The sequence below is a fragment of the Callorhinchus milii genome, unplaced genomic scaffold (genome assembly GCF_018977255.1).
Source record: "Callorhinchus milii isolate IMCB2004 unplaced genomic scaffold, IMCB_Cmil_1.0 Scaffold14, whole genome shotgun sequence".
NCBI classification, from domain to species: domain Eukaryota; kingdom Metazoa; phylum Chordata; class Chondrichthyes; order Chimaeriformes; family Callorhinchidae; genus Callorhinchus; species Callorhinchus milii.
In genome coordinates, this window is record NW_024704755.1 from 15140263 (window position 1) to 15166408 (window position 26146).

Here is a 26146-nt window from a genome sequence, read left to right on the forward strand (position 1 = left end):
CAAACTCATTACAAGAAGCAGAGAAATAAAATAAATCCTATTAGACAAACCAATAAATGCACTTTATTTAAATAAATTTGTAAAAACAAAAATATGGTAATCGTGCTTAAAAATACATGAAACAAACTATTTTTGGAACTCTTATGGGGTGGGGGGGGAGAGAGAAGGAAAACATCACAGTAAGGTGTCATATTTTACACTCCTTAGATGGAGCTTGGTACACTAAAGAGTCAGAGGTTTCCTCCTTTACAAGTGGACAGTAGCAAATTTCTACCGCAACAATTTACATCAGATTTGAGCTTAGGAAAAAAGACAAAAGTTGATGAAGAATACACTTATTCACATTGAACTAATGTTCGAAGACACCCCCCAATCCCGATAGATCTAGAAAGCTGTTGCAAAGGGAGTATTCAACAGCAAAAGTCACCCAACCCTGTCCCAGTCGTGTGCAGTCTGAAAACAGGTAGGAATACTGTTCATGAGTATTCATTAAAAAAACACTAAAGGAACTCCAAATTTCGTATGAATTTGGTTGGCAAATCAATTTGTTTGAGTCATCAATTTGTTCCAGACTTGTGTAAAATCATAGAAGTACTCCCATTGAAAAAAGCATTGATGGGAAGCAACACTGGAAATTTAAAAGATGGGAATTTTCTGAGTGGTTTAAAAAAATCACTTTGTAATTGTTATTTCAAATAATATTATACATCTGGCATCAAAAGCACCTTGCAGCAAGTTTATCAGATGCACTTAGCAAAGCAAGGAGCAGAAACTATTTAAAGTCAGTTGCTATAGAAGGTGGGATGGGGTAAAAGGAACAGGATATTCAGTCTATTGCTATGTATTCCCTTTTTAAATATTATATATCTTGTTATTCAGCTCAAATCACATCTTTATATTCCTAGCGATGAAAACAGAAAAGCTTATCCAAATATTGAAAATAAACTACTGTGCTCAAAAAACTTAACAAAACCCCAGTGAATTCTGTAACTTGCACGTGTAAAATTACGCAGATCACGCTAAACCCAATAGAAAACGTGCAATACTTTATTTAAAATAATCTTTTTCAAGTCACCAAATTAATGTCACATGATCAGCACCGCAGGTCCTACTTCAAACACTGGGCTATTGGATAAATAAATGTAGCCACTCCCAAAATCCAAGATTCAAAACGGCGTTAAGCGTTGTGGAGAATCAATGTGACCTGTTCCATCTCTCATTGGGAGAATATTGCCAGGGTTAATGTTAGCTTCAAGGTTTTTCACTTACATTGTGGTCGACAAATAACACAGTGAACGCTGAGAAGCACACAGACTCTTTGAGGTAGTTTTAGTTCTGGGAAAGTGGATTGATATAATTTAAGACCATTTCAAGTGTTCAAGATGTCAACTTTTTAAAAACCTTAGCTGGTCCCCTGGATACTGCAGGCTCTCATCCACAAATTTCCAAATCAAGTAGCAACCTAATAAGTGTAAGAGCTCATCAATCCCCACAGCCACCACAAGTCAGGCCCTTTTATTAACACTTCATCTGAAATTAACTGCTGGGTTATAAGTAAATTACAGAATTAACACAATTATATCTGAAGATGCAGAGAAATGGAGTCAATTATAACAAGATTCTACAACATGCAGACAAGACTTGAGCCAGCAATGAAACAGAGAAAAGGTTTACAAAGGAAGAGTCATTACTGCGCTTAATACCATGAAGGGATAGAGCAGGATTTGTAGAATTACTCCGTGCTTCAGTTGAATGGAAAAACCATGAAGAAACTAACATTATTAACAAACACTGTGGCACCAGGCCACTTTGTAGCAGTGTTGCTGATAGGGCCCAGAGAGCTGCACTTTGCCAATCTCCCCAAAACAGCTCTGGGAACCAGAGGGTCTTTCAGAATACACTGTACACAGCCACATGGACATGGCACAGGTTGCACAGTTTAAGAGTTTTAAAAGCAGTTTCAAGATGTTTGCAGCTAATTTTCTTGCAGGTAAAAAGCGGTTTATTGTTTTCACAAAGGTTGTATAAAAATAACCATCCATGCCATTTTTCACCTCAAATATTGTTGAGATCCAGCTTCATTCGTGCAGACGCAGTACATGGGTTAGTACAACTCTCCAGCCTGATGATGTGACTACACAGAGTGGTTAAAGGGTGCTGCTCACTCTGCTTTTGCCACTGTAAGCAAAGGGAGAGCCAATGTGATTTAGAAAAGCGTCAGGTTTCAGGTTCCGCTGTTGCTTCATTAGAACTAAGAGTCCTGCTGCTGCTGGAGACGTCTTTCGGCTGCAGCTGCTAGGGTTCGACGGCGCAAAGTGAGATAGTCTGTATTGCGCAGTGTCCCAATGGACGCGCTGCCGTCAGATGCATGGTCTCCTTCAAATGGACTTCTAGTCAGGTAACGTCTGTGAGGCAGAAATTTGCGCTTTGTTTAACAATAGGCAATCAATTCTATTCAAACATCAAGCAAGAGGCTACAAATTGATATGTGGCTTTCTTCTATATGAGCCACTGGACTACATAATATATTGGTTGAACAGTTTGTAAGTTGCAGTTAAGTGGAATGCAAATATAGTTATCTCGAGTTTACCCGCACGCCTGATCATGCGTGTGTGTGGGGGAGAGCAGACGTGTTCTTTGCACTTTCTGAACACAGCAGAGAAAGAGAATTGACAATAAAGCTGTTATAGCTCCACTCTGTTTTCATGGAATCATTAAAAGTGTACAGAGTAGAAGGAAATCGGACTCTAATTCTGGAATTAGCAACCCCATTCCATTCCCCTTAACACATTTTTCCTTTGCACATTTATGTATCCAGTTCCTTTTTAAATCGCCTCAGCTTAAATCAGCATTGGTGGTTGAAACATTTTATATTAAAACAATCCTCTGTATTAAAANGAAAATCTCCTAACCTCCCAATATTTCTTCAAGTGATTATACAACAATTATTGTATGACCAGTTATCATAATAATCTTGCCAAGTGATATAATTTTTCTCCTGAAGGCATACAGGTACTGGGCTCCACAAGTGCAACTAGACAAATCAAGTACTTCATCCTAGAGCAAACATTAGTGGACCATTCAGCCACCTTGCCACATCTCAATAGCCCCCACATACCTCCGTGCTTGATGCAGTAGTTCATCTTTACGCTGCATCAACATTCGCTGTCTTTCATCCGCCGATTTTGAAAAGCGACTGCCTCGGACTTCAAAGTCATCTGTCTGAATGTCGCTTTGCAGATTCTCACCCTCAGCTCCGAACGCCTCCTCCACACTGGGATTAAGATCGAGTTCCGCATGCTCAGTCTGCTGATCGAAAGAAAATAGAAGCCACCGAAACACACTATAAATTGGTATTTGACAGATTCATAAATACAGAAATGGAAACATGAACGAATACAAAAGCTTTACTTGAGTTCTGATGCACACGAACAGACATGTACATAGCACATAGGAATTATAATAATTATCCTTGCATTTGATATAGCACCTTATAGCACTTGTGGAGTCCTGTAGCTCAATGGATAGAGCACTCGCTTTGCAAGTGAGAGACCTGAGTTCAATTCCAGGCAGAGGGCGAAACCTTGGGCAAGTTTCCTTACTCCACACAGAGCCTAATAATAATCCCTCCAAAACAATAATAAATTGGTCATTTTCAATCTACGACTGTTTGTGGGACATTGCTGTGCACAATTGGCTGCCGCGTTCGCCCACAAATATACAGTCAATTCACTTCACAGTGTGTTCTGTGAAGCGCTTTGGGACGTCCTCCTGACGTGAAAAGCGCTATATCAAATGCAAGGATTATTATTATTTTTATTATTATTATTATTATCACGTCTTCGAGACATCTCAAAGTGCTTCACAGAATATACTGTAAAGTGAATTGACTGTATATTAAGTGGGCGAAATTGTAGGGCCATGGTCTTCTAAATCTGAGACCACTGTGGCACATTTGGCCAGCCCAAAACACACAATACTTCCACAATCGGTTTTGCTAAAAATCACAAGTATTTATGTATTTCACTTCAGCTGATTCGCCCATTGCAGGTTTGGGTCAGCAAAGGTCAAGTCACATGAGAACAGTAGATTCTCGCTGTGGTTCACCATGTAGAAAGCTAACAATGCTGGCAGGCAAGCGAGTGCTTTCATTTTTAAAAATATGTAAACTTTTAAATTAAGTCTACCCAGCTTTCTAATTTCTGCTCATCAGAACACTGAAGGTGAGCTTCTTTGTTTTTTTTAACAAGACAATTTAAAGACACAGCCACTACTGTCCTGACAAACATCAAGTCCTGGATGAGAGCTAATTTTCTCCAGTTGAATGTCAACAAACCGAGGCTGTCCTGATTGGCTCCCATCAGCGCTTCTGCACCTCAGGCGCCGACAGCATCACCATCAAACGATGGCCATTCCACCTCACTGAGCCAGTCCGGAATCTTGGCGTCTTGTTTGACCCTCTGTTTGACCCACATGCGTGCCATGACACGCTCTGCCTTTCCCCACCTCTGCAACATTGCCCAGCTCCGCCACTGCCTCTCTCCCCCATCCTTCCCGGCTCCATTCGCTCCCCATCCCACATAGGATAGGATTTCTCAAAAATTCCTCATCCTCGCCTTCAAAGTTTTCCACAGTCTTGCTCCTCCCTACCTCTGTGACCCGCTAAGTCCAAATCAACTTGCCCGTTCTATCCGTTCAGCAGGCTCTGGCCTGCTGCACGTCCTCCGCCCGATCTGCCCCACCACTGGCGATCGGGCCTTCAGCCTCTGCTCCCACCCTTTGGAACTCCATCCCAGTCTCTTCGTCTCGCTCCCTTGCCTCCTTCAAGACCTGGATCAAGACTCTCTTCAACTGCACCTTCAGTCACCCTCCTGCCCCTACCCTCCCAGCCCTCCACCTCTCCTGACTCAACCCCCAGTTCGGGTCCAAATTCCTTGGGACGTCCTCGCAACATGAAAGGCACTATACTAATGTAGCTTGTTGTTGTTATACTTGAAACCCGTTATGGATAAATTAAGGGCCTTTCAATGCTGCTAGGATTAGTTTTTAATGTATAGCGCCTGTTGAATGCCAATGTAACTAGGGTTTCAAAACCAAATTTCCAAAAAATATTTTATTGAGGTAGTCATTTAATTATAATTAAGTTTAAATATCTGCAGCTTGAACACCAGTTAAGTGCATCTCTCACTTCCTGGTGCAAGAGAGAAAGGCCTCTTCATTACCATCACACTGAAACTGCATCAAGAAATGAAACTGCTACCAAGATGAACATTTATCCTACTTTGAAACGTGTTGCAGATCAGCTTTAAAGTGATTAGAATAAATGGAGGACAGTCAGTGTTTAGAATAAAAGTAGGCAACCACCAAATTTCACAGTAAGAGTTGCATGCTTTAAGACTCTCTTGGATTAAGGATTGCATCCAATTGGAAAACCACTGCCGTTAAATTTGGTATAAGTACTGGTGCAACCCAAACCCTTGATTTAAATCTAATTGTAAACATTAAGTCCTGAATGTTGGCATTGTACAATCAAGGCAGATGGTACAAATTGTGCACTCAACCATAGAGGATTAGGGGTTTCCTGCAAATGTTTAATAGGAAGTTGCTCATGATTTTCTTGCCATGCCCCTTTACAATTATACAAAATTGTCTTTTCATTGGTCCCCATCAATGGCAAGATGCAAGGTTCGACATTTCTAATGTGTGTATTTTAGAGGTTCCCTGGGGTAAGATATCTGAACACAATCATTCTACAATTATCCTATCCTCCACAATTTGTGGAGTCCTGTAGCTCAGTGGTTAGATCACTCGCTTTGCAAGTGAGAGACCCGAGTTCAATTCCAGGCAGGGCGAAACCTTGGGCAAGTTTCCTTACTCCACACGCCTAATAATAATCCCTCCAAAAACCAAAAACAATAATAAATTGGTCATTTTCAATCTACGACTGTTTGTGGAACATTGCTGTGCGCAATTGGCTGCCGCGTTCGCCCACAAATATACAGTCAATTCACTTTACAGTGTGTTCTGTGAAGCGCTTTGGGACGTCCTCCCGACGTGAAAAGCGCTATATCAAATGCAAGGATTATTATTATTATTATCCATAAACGTATGGAGTAAAATCAATTTGCCTGTTACCTGCTCGGCATTGCTATTCAGTTCGGTTGCATTACCACCATCCACCTCCACATCTGGATCATTCAATGATGGTCTACCTTCTTGTCGCTATAAGGTGTATTAAAGAGAGGAACCAAAATATATTGTATGCAGCCGAAGTGTTAAATTATTTCTGTTAAAGTATTTTAAAGGAGACTCACCTGCTGGGGAAAGGGCACCTGAATTCTTCCTTCCAGAATGTTGTCGGTGGTGATTTCTATTGAACGTGTCAACTGCAGATCCTGAAGAACAAGATGATATGGAACCTGGGGGAACATCTCCTGGATCTGATGAGCCTGCATACAGGGACAATGCCATAATTAGAGTGCAAACCAGGGTTCCTTATAGGTAAATCAATCATTTTCCTCTTGGGAAAAATACTTCCTATTCCAAATAACATACAGGGGATGAAATAGGGAATGTAACCATTTGTCAGGACAGTATGGGTCAACCCTTTCCAATTCACCTCATCAGTTTCCCAGGAATTAATTTGTAAAAAAACTCAGGAATTAATCAACAAATAAGGTATGCACCAATGCTCGGACTGTAAAAACAGATGGGACAGGGGTTTGTATAAATGACTCAACAACAACAATTTATGACTTAGAATAAATCCCTACATTTCCTAGAAAGGCAACTAGCTGGTGGTAAATTGATGACCTGGGGTTGAATGCTATCCTATGCACCCTATTCACACACATTTCCCTCAACAATCTGCCTGTTGATAGTCAAGAACAGATATTCTGCTTGATAACCATTTTAAAAGCATAAAAATATTGAATAGGTTCCATAATTTAATATATGTATTATGTAAATGTAAAGAGCTAAGCAAAGGTGTTGATGACTGGAAACAAACGGGAAGAATTCCACTTTAATATGATCGACTCCTCACGTGCCAACCATTCAATGTCCTGCAGCAAAAATGTATTTGCAAGGTAAGAAATGAGCATTGCTGTAACAAGTGTTCTTTGTGCATTGATCTATCGGGCTCACCATGGCATTGAGCTGAGAATTGTTGGCTTGAGTAATGCCAAGGATATTTGTTGTGTGCATCACTTCCACTGAGAAGCTCGGGAGCCAGCTTGCGATACGGGACCCTGAAAGATAAGCAGTTTGTAATCAGTAAAGTAGAATTTTTTTTCAACAAATATTCACAATTAAGTAGTAATTACTTCATTTTCAAACAAGTCAAGGAACTGGGGAGAGAAAGACAAGAAGGAAGAGTTTGGTCAACTCCTCATCCATGCTAAACAATGAATTTCTTCAGGTCTGTAATTTTTAATGAATGAATTGTTGAAACTATTTGTAAAGCTTTTAAATTACTGAATAAGTGAAAAAGTTCCATCTATTGTTTTTTTTTAAAAAAGGTTACATTAAGTATTCACTGCTGGATCATTGCTATCTCTGTTCAGCTTACCATCAAAATGGAAGAAATGGTTGTGCTGGTTGATGTGGGGTCTGCCCTCCACCACAGGCACAGCCCCTATATTCTCATTCAGATTATCTCTCTGCCGAGGCTCACCAGCACGGCTGTCTTCATTAATGTTGAGTGACATTCTGCAAGTGGGACATGAGGTGTCCTGCTCAAGCCAGGAACGCAGACAGGAGCTAGTATTGTAACCACGCACATAAAAGAAACTTTAGCAACTGCAAATCATAATGTAGATCCCCAAAACATGAAACTACTCAATGCACATTGAACAACTGTCTATATTATCACACTCACAAGGATACAAGCTACTTGAGGAGGAATCAGGTTATACGAATAAGAAAAAAGTATATATTTTGGCATGGAAACTCTCCCAATCACTCTATATACTCAATTCACTTTACAGTATATTCTGTGAAGCGCTTTGAGACGTCTAGAAGACGTGATAAGGCGCTAGATCAAATGCAAGGATGATTATTATTATACATGACTAACCACTGAACTACAGGACTCTACTGACGAGTACTCGCTTTGCAAGCGAGAGACCTAGGTTAGGTTCCTGGCAGGGCAAAACCTTGGGCAAGTTTCCTTACTCCACACGCTTGATAATAATCCCTCAAGATAAAAAATAATAAATTGGTCACTTCAATTGACGACTGTTTGTGGGACACTGCTGTGTGCAATTGGCTGCCACGTTTCACCCACAAACATACAGTCAATTCACGTTACAGTCTATTTTGTGAGGCGCTTTGAGACGTCTAGAAGACGTGAAAAGCGCTATATCAAATGCAAGGATTATTATTAAACGGTTTCCATCAACTTGGGCAGTACGTACTTGTGAAATAGGTGACCACAGGGAAGTTTTCGGGCAGACTGCATTGAGTCCCAGCAGATGGCACAGTCATCATTGTTGGATGCTAACTCTTCAGGAGTGGCAGCTGCAAACCTACCAGAAAAATAAGAGCTCAGCAGTTATTGCCGTACCTCAGAAATACACAAAAACAATGCTTGACATGCCCACAAATGTTATCTCCAACTACAAAGAACACTAGGGTCAAAAGCCATAAATGGGACATTGAGAAATGCCTTTTTAAAAAAAACACAGTATGTATGTTTTCAAAATAATATCAAGGTTAGAACTGTCACCCAACCAGTAATCGGGCAAACGTCCTCTCTCGCTCCCACAATATTCCAGAAGTTCTTCACTAAAACCCTTTAACATTCCAGAAACTACAGTATTTCCAGCTAGTTAATGAAATGGGGTCAACTGGTCAATCACTGAAATATTAAATTAATAAAAATCAAAGCAGCCAGTGAATCTTTTCCCCCCTCCCAGTAGATTGAATGCTCTGTGTCAGAGCTTCAAATCAAAACACCTTTGGTGTACATTTCTGTTATATTTGAAGATTAACTAGTTTACCCACATAGCATGATTTAAAAGAAATAATTCTCCGGTTAATTAGCTCTAGAGATGAACAGCCTGTCTGTTATCTACAACATCCAAGACTCAGAACATATGTCTCCTCGATCCCTCAGTTTTAATCTTAGCCCGTTTAATGACCGTTACTCCAGCAATCGGGGACTATTTACCTTGCCTCCATGTTGCCCACCACACGCAGGTAGTTCTTGTGGCGCTTGAGTCGACGTTGTACCTCATGGAAAAGGTAGCGAAGCTGCATGAATATCACCAGGCTTGCCATGGATAGCCAGATATTTCCAAACAGCTGCAGAGAAGAAAAGCACATGCTGTAGACATTACCAGTAACGCAAATCTGTCTCAACAAACCACTGCTCATAGAACGATAGGAATATACAGCACAAAAGGAGGCCAATTGGCCCATCGCGTCTGTGCCAGTTCCTTTAAGAGCAATCCTTTCAGTTCCAAGAGAAAAGTCATGCAAGAGAAAATCAAAATGACGTATATACAAATCAAATACAATCACTGTTAAAGGTACAATTGATTACAGAATTTTAAAATCAACAGAATCAACTCCATCCACATCTATTATTACACCACAATTCCAGATCCAGGTTCTTCTCAATCATTAATAATTTGTGTAGGTACGTTTTTCATATAAAACATACAATAAATTAAATCCTATGAGTTTCTTTTAAATTGTCTAATATACTGTGTCCTAGAAACAGTTGCGCACACTAGTATCCAACTGGTCAAGGAGAGACCAGTCAGAGTAATACATTCACTTCACAAGAGACAAAATGGCAGGCAAGCACCTGAGATTATTTAATTTAAAAAAAATCTAAGATTAAAAAGTTAATCTTTGACTCTATGGGAGAAAAAAAATTGCAGTGTAATCATCAGGATTATCACAACCAAAAATGTTGTCAACAGCAATCAGTAATTATCATTGCCGCATGGAGGGGGTCAGAGGATAACTATTGACAGCATATTTACCTCATGTGATATCACCACCACCAACAACAGGATTACATTTGTATAACGCCTTTCACGTCTGGAGGACGTCCCAAGGCGCTGGACAGAGTACAGCATTTCAGCCCCGAGCTGGGGTCAGGGAGATTACCTTTATTGCATTTCCCCCTTAGGCTCTTCAAACAAAGGAAAGTAATTGTGCACTTGCTCCCAAACCCAGAGTTTCAATTCGGTTTGAAACCAATTGCTTTGCTAGAGTTTGGCAAGGACTGGTGTTTAAAGAAAAAATGTGGTCCTTCTATCAGTAATCTTTGAGAAGCACACTGGATCATATTGGTCAGACCAGAATATATAGAAAACACCATTTAATATTAAATACTGCAATGTGCAACACCAGCATATCCTTAAGTACAGAAAAGACGAAGAATATTACTGCCACCATGGGAAAAGTACATCAGTGCAACATTTGCCGTCATCTCCAACTATCAGCACTGAAATCAACATTGAGAACTCTGAAAATGAGCACTGGCTACTATAATAGTAACAATAATGCAGATAAACATAAACTGCTATTGGTAGATTATAAAATGCCAGTTTTAATTTGCTCTGTGGCAAAAGAAAGCAGGAAGTACGAGACTAAGATATAAAAGATTTAGTATGCCTTTTGTGCAGGATTATTTTAATTTTATGTTGTAAAAGCTCTTGTTTGAAGTTTGTGAGTGTAACTTGTGACCAACAGCAAGTCTGTGCAAGCTACACCCACAGCAAATTCCAAGTACCAGAGCTGCAAAGGTTTCTACATTACTGTAAATGATTAGACTATAATTGTTTTAAATTGATGCCAAACTAATTAAAAATTAAACTCGACTTCAAAATGGAATGTTTCCAACAATAGTTGCTTCCACACTAAAATTACACCTTCTAAAATAACCAAAATGAAAAATAGATTGGTTTGGAGTTTAAGGTATGTGGTAATCTGATGGAAATGGTCAACATCAGTGAGTTTTGTGCGAGGTAATTTAGTGTCGCTGAAGAGATGAGCTTGCAAAGGGAAAACTCCAGTTGAAATCTTTTGTTTTAAAGCAATTGGGATCCATTTGCCAATGTGAATGCACTCCTGTGATACACGTATCACTCACCAACATATGAATATGATGCAACAGATCCACTGAGAGCAAGTTCAACTCCATGACAAAATCCGTGTAATAAACATAAGTGCCTTTACTCTCCCAAGTGCCCTCATGATTCAGGTCCCATAGGTGAATTGAATACCTACACAAACAATGAAAAACACATCAGATTTAAAGATGTAACCCGTTCAGCAGAAAAAGTGCTGAATAATATTTTAGACATTTTCAGTAACACATTTCAAAACATTACAAGTGCCTGTGTGTGTGCACTCCCACCTATCTACCCCCACTGCTGGTGAGAAAAGAAACTTTTTTGTTTAATATTCAGCAGCAGCACTGAACCACTCTCAGGTTAGACCTGGGTTCACACATGCAAGATGCAAATATCCAATAAACTGGTTTTGACATTCTGTGTCAATCTCTACATCAGAAGAGGAAAACAAATACAGAATTTCTTTCTTTATAGTCACTCAGCCCTCATGAAATAGGTATTACAACAACTCCCATTCATTGCTATGTCTGAATAGATGCTACTTATTTCTCTTCACTGATAGTGAATGAATCATCACCCAATAGGCCCAGGAAGTAAAAAATCTAGTCAGCATACTTTAACCACAACTCAGCCTTAATTTCCTTCCTCATTTCTACAGATCACAATCAAATTTCTAGCTGAAGCCTTATTCCCTAGTCTGACTTCCACCTACCTCAGAATGACGTGAGCTGTCCGGACCTTCACAAGCAGGCACTAAAAGAGAGAATAGGTGACTGACAATATAGCACTATACATATGGGAAAGGTATTGGCAAATGTAAAGGAAAAATCAGAAACCATACAAACAGATGCATTAATTAATTTCATTTATTTAACTATTATTTTTCAAAAGCAATTCCAGGAGGATTTATTTAAAAACTAGCTGGTGCTGTTAGTGTGTTCGTTGCCACTGCTGTAAAATCAAGAGTTTAAGTTCCATGCTATAAAAGTTAATTGGAAGAATACATTGGAGATAACTCAATCACAGTTTTTAAAGCTAAGAATATTCGCTTACCTCAGCGGCCATGAAAGAGAGGGTATGCATTCCATGCGAATAGCCAACTATTGCACAGATTATAACCAGACTACAACAGGACATCAACATGGAAAGCAGCAAGGCCAAGACACGGATGTGGCTACTCATTGGCGTGGTTGGAGAGAATGACAACTGGATCAGAGAAAAAGGGTTAAAATGATTAGCAGACCAAATATGAGGAAATGCACCATCATAGATTATTAGAAATACAATACAATGTTGGAAAGCCAAGTTATTACAAGATGAAGACAATTAATTGTAGGGTTCGCTTTGCCAAAATACAGAATACTGTATAAAAGCAGTCCAAGTCAGGATACAGCACCAACTGAAGACTTCCGCAGAGGATTTCAGTGACTTGTATAACATGCACAGTCACAAGTACCAAATTAAGGTCCAAAACCAACAAGGCTTGTTAAACATTCCTAATGCTTTTCAAAAGAATATTCAAACAAGCATTTCATAGTTGTCTACAGCTACATGGATGGATTCAGCAACAGTAAAACAGAAAATGGTGTAGCTTGCAACATTAATAACTGAATGCATTTTTTTCAGAATGAATAAAATTATATACTATTGAATAAGATATTTAATTTATTTTGAGATTAATAAACATTTACGAAACTCTAGAACAGCATTTTAAAACATCCAAAAGTAAGCTCCACCTCAATTTAAAGAAAAGCTGAAATTGTGCTAAGCTATTAATGTACAAAAAACCTCATAACATACACATGCTGTAATACATACAAAACACATAAAGGTATTTCACACATTCGGTTACTTGCATTACTTGGTGAATATTTAACTTTCGGTTTTACAAGTCCATTACCCAAAACATTACAGAGTCATAAGCTGTACTGAATTACCAGTTTTCAGACAAAATAGTACCAAAAAAATTTGGCCTCAACCTCCCTGAATTGGGAATGCGATTGTGAAGAGAAATCTAGTCAGATTTCTCCCAAATTCTGTTGGAAAATATACCTATTGCCAACAAGTGAGGCCTTCCCAACTCTTCCCCCCCACAAGCTGCAGATCATTCAGATGATCTCTGATCTGCTCCCACACCAGGCTCTGTGACCCTATCACCCCCACCTAGCTCTACATCCCTAGAGGATAATGTTCCTAATCCTTGTCCTCGCCTTTGAGGCTCTCCACGGCCTTGCTCCTTCCTACCTGTGACCTGCTAACACTACATTCACCTGTCCGCTCAATCTGCTCATCTGGCTCCGGCCCGCCCTACCTTCGGCGGTCAGGCCTTCAGCCTCTCTGTCCCCACTCTTTGGAACTCCATCACAGTCCCTTCGCCTTGCTTCCTCCCTTGCCTCATGATCCACCTCTTCGACCAAGCTTTCGGTCAAACTCCCTGCCCTCCACCCCTCCGGATCCCAATCGCCTACTCTGATCCAAATCCCTGAGTGTCGAGTCTAAAACAAATCATCAACTGAACCCACTGCTTGAAGAAAATGACTAAGTAGTAGTTATTTGGTACAAACACTTATAAGCCCCAATGTCATATTCATGTCTCACATTGCCCGACGGTCTATAAAGAAAATATTAGAAATGCCAGAAAACATGGAATACAACAAAACTGAGTTTTGCTGAGTTAATTTAAGAAGATTTAAATGTGCATCAGTTGTTGCTTCTCATAAAGATTAGTGTGAAGTAAATTTGCATCTACACAGCTAGACCAGTGTGCTTTAGTTCAGTAACCTTAATCCTAAATACTATGATCTCACAATAAGCCAGTTTAAGCAGCATGTTGATTGTGGACACAACTTACATATTCAAAGCGATCCTTGCAGAGTTGAACCATAAGATGAAGGAAGACAAGAACTGCAAACCAGAGACACCACATTACCACTTCCTCGACTGTCTGAACATTGAGTACGCCAAAGATGAAGATAAATTTGTAGAAGATGAAGTTCCAAAACTTATCCTTCAGATGCTAGAGAAAAGAATTAAAGCAACTTTTCATCACACAGAAAACAGTAGGAATTGAACAAGTGGAAATTAAAGGAGAAGTTGATAGGGAAATCCTTTATTGGCACCGATTTCAACTGTTAAGATGCTTAAGTTAAATAACTGCAGAATAAGTTATGCATTGTCATTACCCTCACATAATCATCAGAAAAATATATCACTCTTCATAACCGATTAGTTTTATTTTGCAGCTTGGGACTGCTCCAAAACCAACCGCTTAAACAGAGGTATTGGCTCACCACCTGCCACTTCCTTTCCACTGAAACTGACAGCTTTTCACTGCTGCACACCTCCCTTAGGTTTTGACTTCCAAGAAAGCAGACCTTCAGTCTGGTTTTCCTCATTTTCTTATTTCATGTAAACCTACACCAGTTAATCCTAAACCTATACCAATTACCTTCAGAAAAGTCTGCCATTTATCTGAAAGTAAAATCAGTGGGGCAGAGCTTTGCTCAGTCACGTCCATAATCTGCTTCACTGATACCCAGCAGAACCGCTCAACAACAATTTATCCTTTGACCTCCGTAGTAGCCTGGCCAGGTACACAAATGCGTCTCCGCAAGCAATAGTCTTGTCAAAACAAGATAGTGGTAGCAAACTAATTATTTTAAGAGGCGGGTACTCGGATCAGATTAAACACACTGTGGTTCACCTCAGTCATTTTTAAGTTTGGGTTTTTCTGAACCTTAACATTTGCACTGATTACCTGTGTATCTTACAAAAACTGAGCTGAACTATCCTTAGAATCGGCAAAAGTTCTGCAGTCAATGAAAACTCTAGGAGCTTTCTGCAATAACATGAATACATCGCCACTGAAAGTTTCTAAAAATCATTGATGCTTGAATGTGTTTGAAATTGAAGGGCATAGAGGATACTAAATATGCCAGTCTGTTAGCAATCACCCAACCCAGTACCATAGCCCCCACTTTCCACTCACTAGGTCATCAGGCTGCCTGGATACATTACAAAGGTTTATTATCATTATCTTCTCCCTTACATTTTCCAGCTACAGGAATCACCAGAAATCTACTCTAGAATCACAGTCAGCTAATGGATGATACTATTCCCCAGTGAATTTACTTATCCTATCAGATAGCCTACTTAGACAAAGAACTGGTTATGGAAAATAATAGGTAATCCTTCCATTCGTTAGCACCAGACTTGGCAGAAAGTAACACTGTAAATCTAACTGCTACCATGTTTCAATACAGACTTAAATTGGGTTGTAGCAGTCATTCTTCAAAGAAAGTTGTATGCAAATTTCACAGCCTTCAGGCAAGGCAAACTTGTAAGAAGCAGTATTAATACATCTGATGTAATCCATGAGATCTATTTTCTATTTAATCTATACTTCTAGCCACTTAGTGAAATGTATCCGTTATTGTTGCTTTGTATATTTCCCAAATTCTAGCAAGGATAAAGATTAGAAATCTGTGTAAAGGTAGAAATACAGCATAAATCTTTCCATTAAATAAAATACATACATTTCTGTTGTGACAATTACTGGAAAATCAGGAGGTGATTCTTATTTCTATTACATTTTTTCTAATTTTTCTTTCTGCCTCAGTGAATATAACTTGAAGGTCAGTTCCACAAAAACCTTCCAGTATTTTGTTCAAGTGCACATTCAACATTTGTCAGCCAGGTAATGTGTGTCGGTAGCTGAACCAGCTGTGCCAGACATCACACCAAAGCCCCTGTGCACTTCTACATGTTAGATAAGCACAGGAGTTGGAAATCTGGCTGGTGATCTTTGAATATCTGAAAGAGAACCTGTGGTGCCTCACACTGCCCTGACAGAGAAGCTAACACAGCACAGACTCAAATTGATCTTTGGACTTTCCTGATCTTCATGGTTTAGTACTATACTACATGGGCAAATTCATCCACTGAGCTAGGAAACTCTCCTCACTTATATTTAATAGAAAACCAATTTTAATGAGTAATTTTGCCGCTGTAGAAAGCAAGCCGACGTATCTTTGCAATTTCTACTTGCACAGGGCTTGAATGCAGCCAGAGCCCTAGATTATTATTACAGTATACTAAATAATAATAATCCTTGCATTTGATATAGCTCCTTATCACGTCATCAACGTCTCAAAGCGCTTCAAAGGATACACTGTAAAGTGAATTGACTGTATATTTTGTGGGGGGAACGCGGCAGCCAATTGCGCACAGCAGTGTCCCATAAACAGTGATGGATTGAGTGACCTGATTATTATTATTGTTTTTAAGAGATTATTACCCCAGGAAAGCAATCCACCAATCGACTAAATAACAGAAAGTTGCTTTCATACATGAAACATTTACAGGCTCAGAATTAAACTGTTTTGGTACCATAAATGGGATATATATACAAACACAAAGAAAAATTACAAAGAAGCATGCACATTTCCTTACGATTTTAAAACTTGGCCTCTTACCTGTCTCTCACTGACCCGCAATGTTCCAAACACTATGTACTGGATCAACTTGCCAATTAACATCAGAAAACAACAGGCTGTGTTCACCAGAACCTGGCAAATAAAACACACACAAAAATCAAGATTAGGTTCAGTCTAATTGGAGAACAGTCAAAGTGGATCCCTTTCCCAAACAACAAATTGCATTTATATAGCATCTTTCATGTTGGGAGGACGTCCCAAGGCGTTAGACAGTGAAGGGTTTCCACCCGAGCTGGGGGTAATTACATAAAATAAGAAATGAACAGATGGAAACAGATGTTATTAGTCAAATCAGCCTTCTTTATATTTTAAGTTATGTTTTGAAATGCAATTTTTTTTAGAGATGTCATGATCCCAGAATCTTTTAACAAGTAAACCAATGCTAATAGTTGTAGCTATTCAGTCATATTAAAGCCCCATAAAAACAAACTGATCTTACACATATATGCCCCAATAAAAACCTGCAAAGCGGGAATCGCTGCTGAATCTGTTATTTTAAGAAAACTGATTGGAAACGCTAAGATTTTCTGGTCTGGCAATCCAGAGATATTTTATGTAAGGGCTCTGGGACGCTACCCTGTGTGAGGGGTGCTGAAGTTGATGTAATGAAAGGGCTCCCAGGCTATCTTATGATCTGTGAAGTTTTACCGCCTTAAGCTTTAAACTCCGGAGACTTCTACAGAAAGACTTTTTTAAGGGGCAAAAAAAAATGCACAAGACTATGTTTCTTTTGGCGTTTTTAAAAAGACTGACAAAATCAGTTTGCTGCAAAAAGGCACCGCTTCCAGTTCAAGACCTGCCCAAAACAATATGGGGGTTTATTGCCCCATTTATCCTGCTTGTTCCTACCCTTCTATACTATCCTGCACTATACACCACTGATTGAAGAATCAACCATGTAAGCTGAACTCAGGATGGCCCCGTTTTGTTATTTTACAAATGAGGTCATAAAACCAAAATCTGAAAAAGTAAACTTTCCAATTATTTTCCTGAGTTGGAGAAAAATGGCCTCTACAACATGCACAATATAACATATTTAGACTATTTGGTCCATCAAGCCCGCTTTACTATTTTATTAATTCATGACCAAATTACCTTGTAATTCTATCTCTCCCTATATTCCAATATCCTTACCTCCCAAGTAAACCTATGTAACTCCGATAAAACATCTACATTTTTAAATCTGTATCCATGACACTCTGAAGCAGTGCATTACACACACTCAGAACCCTTTGCATGGAGATCCAACCAAAAAGTAAAAAAACGTTTTCCACAAACATTGAACTGGTCTTTGAAATCTTGTGCAACATAATCCCATGTGATCTGTGCAATGATTGGACACAGTTGCATTGTTCCAGTCTATTCCAGTAGTGAGACTAATGGTGGAGTTGTTATGAATGCATTAAAGTGTAGCCTAACACAGCGCACCCCACCCCCCCCGAACACACACACAGAGCAAGAAAATAAGGTCAAAACATGATGGCCAGACTGAAGCAATAAATAAAGCAATCGACTTTACAATTAAAGTTGACTTTACAAATAAAGTAAAGCGGGATTGATTTATAATAAGCAGATCTGTGGTTGAGCTCAGGTCTTGAATTTAGCAGCATTGCTTTATAACAATTTTGCTGCTATATTATGGCAACAGTGCAATAAAATGCACAGTACTGGGGAACGCTATTATAATGTGTGGTCTGAGCCTATAATCTCAGCACCCCTCTCACCATTCCCGTGTTACAATTAAGCGCAGAAAAATGGTCAACTTCTGTGTTGTCAGGTTGCAGTTGAAGTCACTTCCTGTGTGCTCCTCAGATGATTTTATTCAATTTTAGGCTTATTTTTATGCCATTATACAGCAGCATTATTCTTTTCAAGCTGAGGGATTAAATATTCTTATATCATTACTCCCAGGTTAATATAACATTTCTAATAATAATAATCCTTTCATTTGATATAGCGCTTTTCACGTCGGGAGGACGTCCCAAAGCGCTTCACAGAACACACTGTAAAGTGAATTGACTGTATATTTGTGGGCGAACGCGGCAGCCAATTGCGCACAGCAATGTCCCACAAACAGTCGTAGATTGAAAATGACCAATTTATTACTGTTTTTGGTTTTGGAGGGATTATTATTAGGTGTGTGGAGTAAGGAAACTTGCCCAAGGTTTCGCCCTCTGCCTGGAATTGAACTCAGGTCTCTCACTTGCAAAGCGAGTGCTCTAACCACTGAGCTACAGGACTCTATGCTCAAACATACAGTTATTGTCTAAGCGGCAAAGAAATTGTTAACATTGAATAGTAAACATTTGCTTGACATATCATTTTAGTTCAATATATCGCTGATTAATTATAAGCAAGTCTTCCCAATCTGATTTGCAACAAAAAGTAAAATATGAACATTTAATCTTCAAAATAGGCAAACAGCGACAGCAAATGTAAAGTTTAACGATCTTTCTGGTCAATCACACAGAAACCAATGAGGAGCTCTCCACACGTGAAAAAAAAATCGAAGCAGTCAACTCTTTGAAAGGATTCAGTTCTCTCAGTAACACCAATTACTTATTTATTTCCTAAACTAACTTATCAATATTCTTTGTCTATTATTAGCAGCACTTTCATGTCTGGCCAGGTAAAAATCCCACAAATGCTAGAGCTTCTGCTGTTAGACTGCAAATCAATCAGTTGACGAGAGTAAACCAGCAAAGCTCGAGACAGTTGTGAAGATCACCAAATTCCACAATGAAATTACTGTCTTCTAAATTACTCACAGGCATTCGTTGTTTTACGTACAAAGAAGTTTGTTTCCAAAAATATTGATTCATTTCCTTGCGTGTGACAAGATTTCGGGCTGCATAACTAAGCTGTTCTAATACTCGTATCTTAGGTTGAATATAACTAATATAACTAAATAACTGAAAGGATTATTTTGGCAATATTCAACCTTAGATATTGAGTATTAGAACAGATTTACTGTATTACAATGACCCAATGTACATTAATAGAACATGCTATTTTGCTTTGACAGAATACTTTGTCCTTTCTTGTCCTACAGCTTCTTTTGTTTTGGTTTCCTTCTTTTTAGATTAATTTTTAAATCCAACTTTAAAAGCAAACAGCCAAAGTATACTTAGGGGTGATATGCAACCTAAGACAGGTAGTTCACACATTACTCTTCTATATGAAGGGTGCTATATAAATGTAATTTTTTTTCCCACTGAATCAATCAGCTAATTACCCCCACCCCCCTCAGCTGATTACTATTTTGATTCATTTATTCTTTCCTCAGCTGTACATTGATACACTATTCCAACAGTACCTCGTAACAGGTAGGATTACCCAGATAAATGGGATTAAAGTACAGTTTGGAGGACTTTTGCAATGGAGCAGAACACTGACGGTTATTCCTTTAGATGTTATCCTACTAATATTTACCTGTCATTAAAGTTATAATACCAGAATAGACTGAAAAATAGACTACATGATGGACCGCAACGATAAAGAAAACCTCAGAAAATTGGTAATCCTTATAATTAACTAAGGACTTGAGGCTGCATTGTGTATTTTCCTGCACTCCCAAGAGAAAACTCCAATTATGGAATATAATTAGCTCTGCCTCCTACTACCCATTGTAATACCTAGAATTCAATATTTGGCCAGTATTTTTATTCTAAGTCATGTAAAGTCTCCTTCAGAATGCAGACTATTAAAAGCTTAATTTACTCCTTTTCCCTTACTGTAATGTTTCATACATCTACATTTGTAATGCATCCTTCTCTGCTAAATAAAACACTCCAGCACACAGCACTGGGCGGACTGCTTCATTGATGTGTCCACAATAATCTCCAACATCTCTTTCTTGATCCACAGACTACACTATATCATTTAACATGTGTTTTGCCTTTTGATTCCTAAGCCTCATAATAACAACATCCCCTGCATTTGATACAGTTCTTTTCATGTCTGGAGGACATCTCAAAGTGGGATTTACTGTGTACTGAAGAACAGTACCTCCAATAATTCAATACTCTTCAGTAATGCATTGGGAGTCTCAACCTAGACTATGAGCTCAAAGTCCTGGTGTGGGATTTGAGTCCGTCCGCAACCTTTTGACGCAGAGACGAGAGTTCTACTGCTGAGCTATACTCGACACCTGACACTTTTCTGCATTGAACGACATGTGCCATCCATCAGTTTATTAATCCAAAAGGTCCAGCCGATTCTGATTGTTTTTTGCCGTACTATTCTACTTCATTCTTAAGTGGCAACTTGGATCGTTAAGTAGCATTTTCAACACTTGGTCAGAAAATTGGGCACTGCTCAATGGCATTATCTGAAAATTGTTGGAATTTTCCTGTCCTGCCCAATAATTGTCCAGAAAATTTGGTCTTTCATGGTTTGTGGACAATGCACAAATTCGATTCCACATTCGATTTGCCTAAAAATACACGGTCACGACACCCGACAATAATTACCTGCAAGATGATTTGACGTTATGGACATTTTATCAAATATTATTATTACAGTGACTGAAAATCTTGCACAAAGTTGGATTTTACTTAGGGGCCATGTCCAAGTTATTTATAAACATTAAAAATAGCAACAGTGTGTAAGCAGGGTATATTTGATCATGGTGCTGTCTGAATGTCATAAGCTAAGTTGGTCTCAAAAGCAAGTTCTCTTTCAAGACAAGTGACTTTGGAAACAAAAAAAATGGAGCAGCAGATTGATGAATATTTTTAAATATTTTCTGCATATATTAAAACTATCTTACACACCTCAGAGCTAAAAGACTAGCATTTGCTACCTATGACCCAGTTTTACAACTTTAAAAATAACAAACATTAATCAGCCAGTAAAGCAGTATTATATTCAGTCTTTTTGTTGTAAAGAAAAACATTTGGTGCTTCAGTCAAAACATTTCAACAGCAAAGCTTCAAGTGGCTCAAATTATGATTGCCAAGACTGGTGCATTTTTGAGAGGTTCTCATTCAGTTGATAACAAATTCTTAACTCCAACCAGCCTATACCTGATATTGCTTCAGACATAATAAACACAATTTAGTGACCTTGCTCCAAAAATGGAACACTATTTTTTCCAGGCAAAAGCTAATAACTTCAGAATTAACTTCTTAGATATATAAAATCAGGTTATCCGAAGTTTTACACAATACTAAAAGCCTAAAATTAAACCAGGGTTAGAAAATTAAGGCAATCAATTTGAACAAGACACTTCAACACAAGTTTAATAACTAAGGACATCAGTTAGGAACTTAATAATTATAATTAATGTTATGGACATGTTTCATGGACTTTCCTAGTGATTAAAATTGCAAGCAAGACTTTCCTGTTCCCCAGAGGAAAATCAAACTCCTATTCAAACTATCTATTATAACCTTGACCATTTGCTCTCCACAGCGTGGGAGAAAACTGAAATCTCACATGTGTCTGATTAAAAATATTGTATTTATATAGCATTTCGAAAGTCAAGCACTTCTCAGAGTACTTCACAAAGTGAAGTATTTGTAGACAAATGTGGCACTCAAATTACACACAACATTGTCCCCCCAAACAGCCATGTTGCTACGACCAATTAATATGAACAGTTGTTGGCCAGGACACCAAGAGAAACTGCCTTCTCTTTTAAAATAGTTTCATGGGTTCGCCAGTGCGATAGGCAGACAGGACCTTGGCTTAAAGTCTCATCCTCAGGATGATACATTCAACAATGCAGCACTTCCAACAGTGCACTGGAGTATGAGCCTGGGCTACGAGTCTCACAGTCTTGATACTGGGCTTGAAACTACAGCCTGGAGGCGAGAGGTGCTACCAAATAAGCCAAGCTGACACCTGCGTAATTCACCAATTTAGTCAGTCAACAGTGAAACACGAGTGTTGACTTCACTTTAGCTGAGCAATGGCAACATCCATCTCTTAAGCACTTTGCCACTATGGTACAAAGTTAAGTAGTATAAGTTTCTTGTTCAAATTAGATGCAATAATTGGGGCAATATTTAACAGAAAGGTATAATGGTCAGAGCCTCATCAATTTCCTCCCTTATTTCCATGAGGCTTGAAAAGCCTGTCATAATTGGCCAGATGCGTTGTGCAAAACCATTGAGTTTCTTTTTAACTATAAGATGCACACCATTGACTTTTATTTGAATTACAGATTTACAAAAATTGCAGACTGTTCAACCAAAGTACAGTAACTGGATATCAAGGTTGTGTACTCTGCTCATTTATAAAAGCAAATAAATGTTTCACAATAGCACATTTACCATTTGTAATATTTTAACCCAACTTACCGCTTAAAGGACTAGACCTATAATATGCTGTTTACTACCAATAGAGCAAAAAAAGATTTGTTGCTTTTTAAAATCAACATTGAAATAGATGAAATATCTTTGATCTAATTTCTCTACAAACTTATATCTCAGTTTTACAAGAAAGTTTTGATACAATAAAATACAAATTTACGTTATATAGAGCCTTTCCCATTGGAGAATGTCCCAAATTGATTAATAGTACCTGCTGAGCACCCAACTGGGTGGTAGCCAAGGAGGGAAGGGCAGGATGACCCAAGGTACGGTCAAAGAGATAGGTCTTGAGGCTGACCTTGAATGTGGTGAGGGAAGGAGTCAGAGGTTCATTGGGATAGAATTCCAGAGTAGGGCAGAAGGGCCCAACTGCTGATGGTGTGGCAATAGGGCGGGGGACATGAAGTAAGCCGGTGCTCACTGAGCAAAGGGAGCAGCCAGATTGGTAGGGTTTCAGGAGGTCGCAGAGGTATGGTGAGGCAAGACTGCAGAAGGATTTAGAATTGAGAACGACGTTCTTGAACACAATCCGCTGGGAGATGGGGAGCCAATAGAGCCAAGCGAGATGGGGGTGATATGCTTACAGAACTCGTCAACGAATATAGTTTATTCTGATATCAAAAAATGTGGTTTATTCAAACATTTCTGATTTTGTTTATGAAATTGACCTCAAAATTCCAGATGGTAATTAGAAGAATGCAGATCTAATGTGGTCCTGCAGCATAACAGAAAAAGTAAGACAGATGTGGGGGGTGCAGGTGACAAGTAAACATTTATTTGATGAGTGTAAATTGGCTGCTGTGTTTGCCCTCAAAAATACAACAACAACATTCCATTTTTTTTTAACCCAACTTATCGCTTAAAGGACAAGACCTATAATATGCTGTTTACTACCAATAGAGCAAAAAAAGATTTGTTCAGATCCTTCTACTGAGGCCAAAGTGCTTTTTGAAATGAACATTGAAATAGATGAAATATCTTTGATATAATTTCTCTACAAACTTATATCTCAGTTTTACAAAAAAGTATTGATACAATAAAATACAAATTTACGTTATATAGAGCCTTTCCCATTGGAGAATGTCCCAAATTGATTAATAGTACTAGACGACACAGGAAATCCTGTGAACCACTTTGAGAAGTCCTCCCGACATGAAAGGTGCTGTTAAATGGAAGGATTATTTTATCTACTTAAAAGACATGAAACTTTGAATGGAGTAAAAAAGAAATACTACATACGTAAGCAGAAAAGGCCATTAGTTCCAATGACAACAACTTGCACTTTTATAGCGCCCTCCACGCAGGGTAGCGTCTCAGTGGCGGACCTGACTCCGAGCTGGGGGGAGGGGTCCAGAAGCACTCTCGAAGAGGAAAGTTTTCAGGTGGGACTTGAAAGAGGGGAAAGGGGGGGCAAGGCAGAGGGATTGAGGGAGAATGTTCCAGAGTTTTGGGGCATAGTGGCTGAAAGTACAGCCAACTTGCAAAAGGACCTTCCTTTTTCACCGTGCTTAAGGTCACCTCCCTTTGGCTGGTTGTCAGACTCCACCAATATCAAGTGCTCCAGGATGCTACTCTGCATGAGGGGCGTTATATAAACGCAAGTTGTTGTTGTATAGTGGAGTCCTGTAGCTCAATGGCACTCGCCTCGCAAGCGAGAGACCTGGGATCAATTCCCGGCAAGGCGAAATCTTGGGAAAGTTTCCTTACTTCACACGTCTAATAATATCCCTCAAGAGAAGAAAAAAATAATAATTTGTTCACTCAATTCACGACTGTTTGTGGGACATTGCTGTGTGGAATTGGCTGCCGCATTTCGCCCACAAATATACAGTCAATTCACTTTACAGTATATTCTGTGAAGCGCTTTGAGACGTCGAGAAGAAGTGAAAAGCGCTATATCAAAATACAAGGATTATATTTTATATTATATACACACACACACAGATATATATATATATAGACCTCCAGAACACTACAAATCAAATGCCATCTTGAAACTGTCAACACTGTCCCTCTCCACTGCATTCCTCAAGGATTTGGTGTACACGTTACTCTGTTTTGGGGTACAATCCAAGTCCCACTTGTGAACTTTTGTTTTAAAACACAGAAAGCGTTATTAAAGTCGAACTTATCCTTAACGTATAAGATCCCCCACCACCCCCCCACCCCAAAAAAAAGGCAACAATCATTCTCTAATACGCTCTTCTCGAGCGTAAACATTCTCAGTTTCGTCAACTTTCTCCTCGCAGCTCAGATACCCGAGAACAGAGGGAGACTGTCCGGTGAGAGATAAAGAGAGTCGCAGGAGCGCTCTGGGACGCCGCCCACCGTGAGGGGCGGTATGTTATCATTATTATTATTATTATTATTATTGTTAGCGAAAGAGAAACACTGACCCAAATACACCAGGCGTCTGACACCAGGTACCACACCATCTCCAATACGAGTCCCCGGCCGCTGGCCCACTCGGGCCGGGTCAGTGGCCCCAGGTCCGCCTCGTCGTCCCCATTCGCCTCGGGGACGTCGTGTCCGGGATCCGGGCCGCCGCTGTCGCCTCGGGGCGGCTGCTCGGCGCTCGGCGCTCGTCCGTTGTGGGCCTCGGGGGCAGCGCCGCCCAGGCCCGGCTGCGGTGGGGCGGGGTCGGCCGCTGCCGCCGCTGCGGGTGACGGGCTCAGGGTGAGGTGCGAGTAGGCGCTGAAGAGGCTCGCGCCCAGCAGCGCGGCGCTGAGGAGAGTGTAAGTCCGCAGGCTGGGCCAGGGGAAGCGCTCGAGGAAGAGCAGCGGCATGGCGGACGGTTCGAGCTACGGTGACCCCGGTGCCGCCGTTACCCCGGTGACGGCTCGCTCACGCGCGGGACTCCCGTCCCTTCTTTCTTCTCTTCCCTTCTCTTCTTTCTCTCTCTCTCTCCCTCTTTCCTTCTCTCAGGCTCCAACTTTCTCGGCACCGAGAGTCTCGGCTTGTGATGACGTCAGCCGCGGGGGCAGGGGAGAGCTTAACGGACGGAAGTGACGCAAGGCTGCGATGACGCGTCCGCACAGCAGCTCAGAGCGGGACTTCCCCTTCCCCCCCCCCCCCGTACACACACACACACACGCAGGAGACCTGTCCCCATGGTAACCGGACCCCAGCAACCCGGGGGGGCGGGGGAGTGCGAAGCCCAGATGTCAAAACAACGGGAAAGAGCATTATAGTAATAATAATAATCCTTGCATTTGATATAGTGCTTTTCACGTCGGGAGGA

The 26146-nt window shown here is 39.9% G+C and overlaps 1 protein-coding gene across 4 annotated transcripts; it reads right to left on the bottom strand.

Annotated features, from left to right (window-relative positions):
* Positions 1–43: 43 nt before the first annotated feature.
* On the bottom strand, positions 44–25915 carry amfra (autocrine motility factor receptor a). Of its 4 annotated transcripts, none has more exons than XM_042340301.1 (14): positions 25302–25915; positions 16568–16660; positions 13945–14109; positions 12147–12299; positions 11806–11846; positions 11111–11243; positions 9173–9306; positions 8418–8528; positions 7571–7761; positions 7147–7250; positions 6315–6449; positions 6136–6222; positions 3119–3306; positions 44–2405 (listed from the first exon to the last, which is right to left on the bottom strand). In XM_042340301.1, exons 1-14 carry the CDS (start codon positions 25689–25691, stop codon positions 2252–2254), a joined length of 2079 nt encoding a protein of 692 aa, XP_042196235.1. In that variant the 5' UTR covers positions 25692–25915; the 3' UTR covers positions 44–2251. The 4 variants fall into 4 exon arrangements, with proteins under 4 accessions (XP_042196235.1, XP_007902836.1, XP_042196236.1 ...); XM_007904645.2 differs by having other exon boundaries at positions 3119–3309; positions 25302–25914; XM_042340302.1 differs by lacking the exon at positions 6136–6222.
* Between the last annotated feature and the right edge of the window lie 231 nt (positions 25916–26146).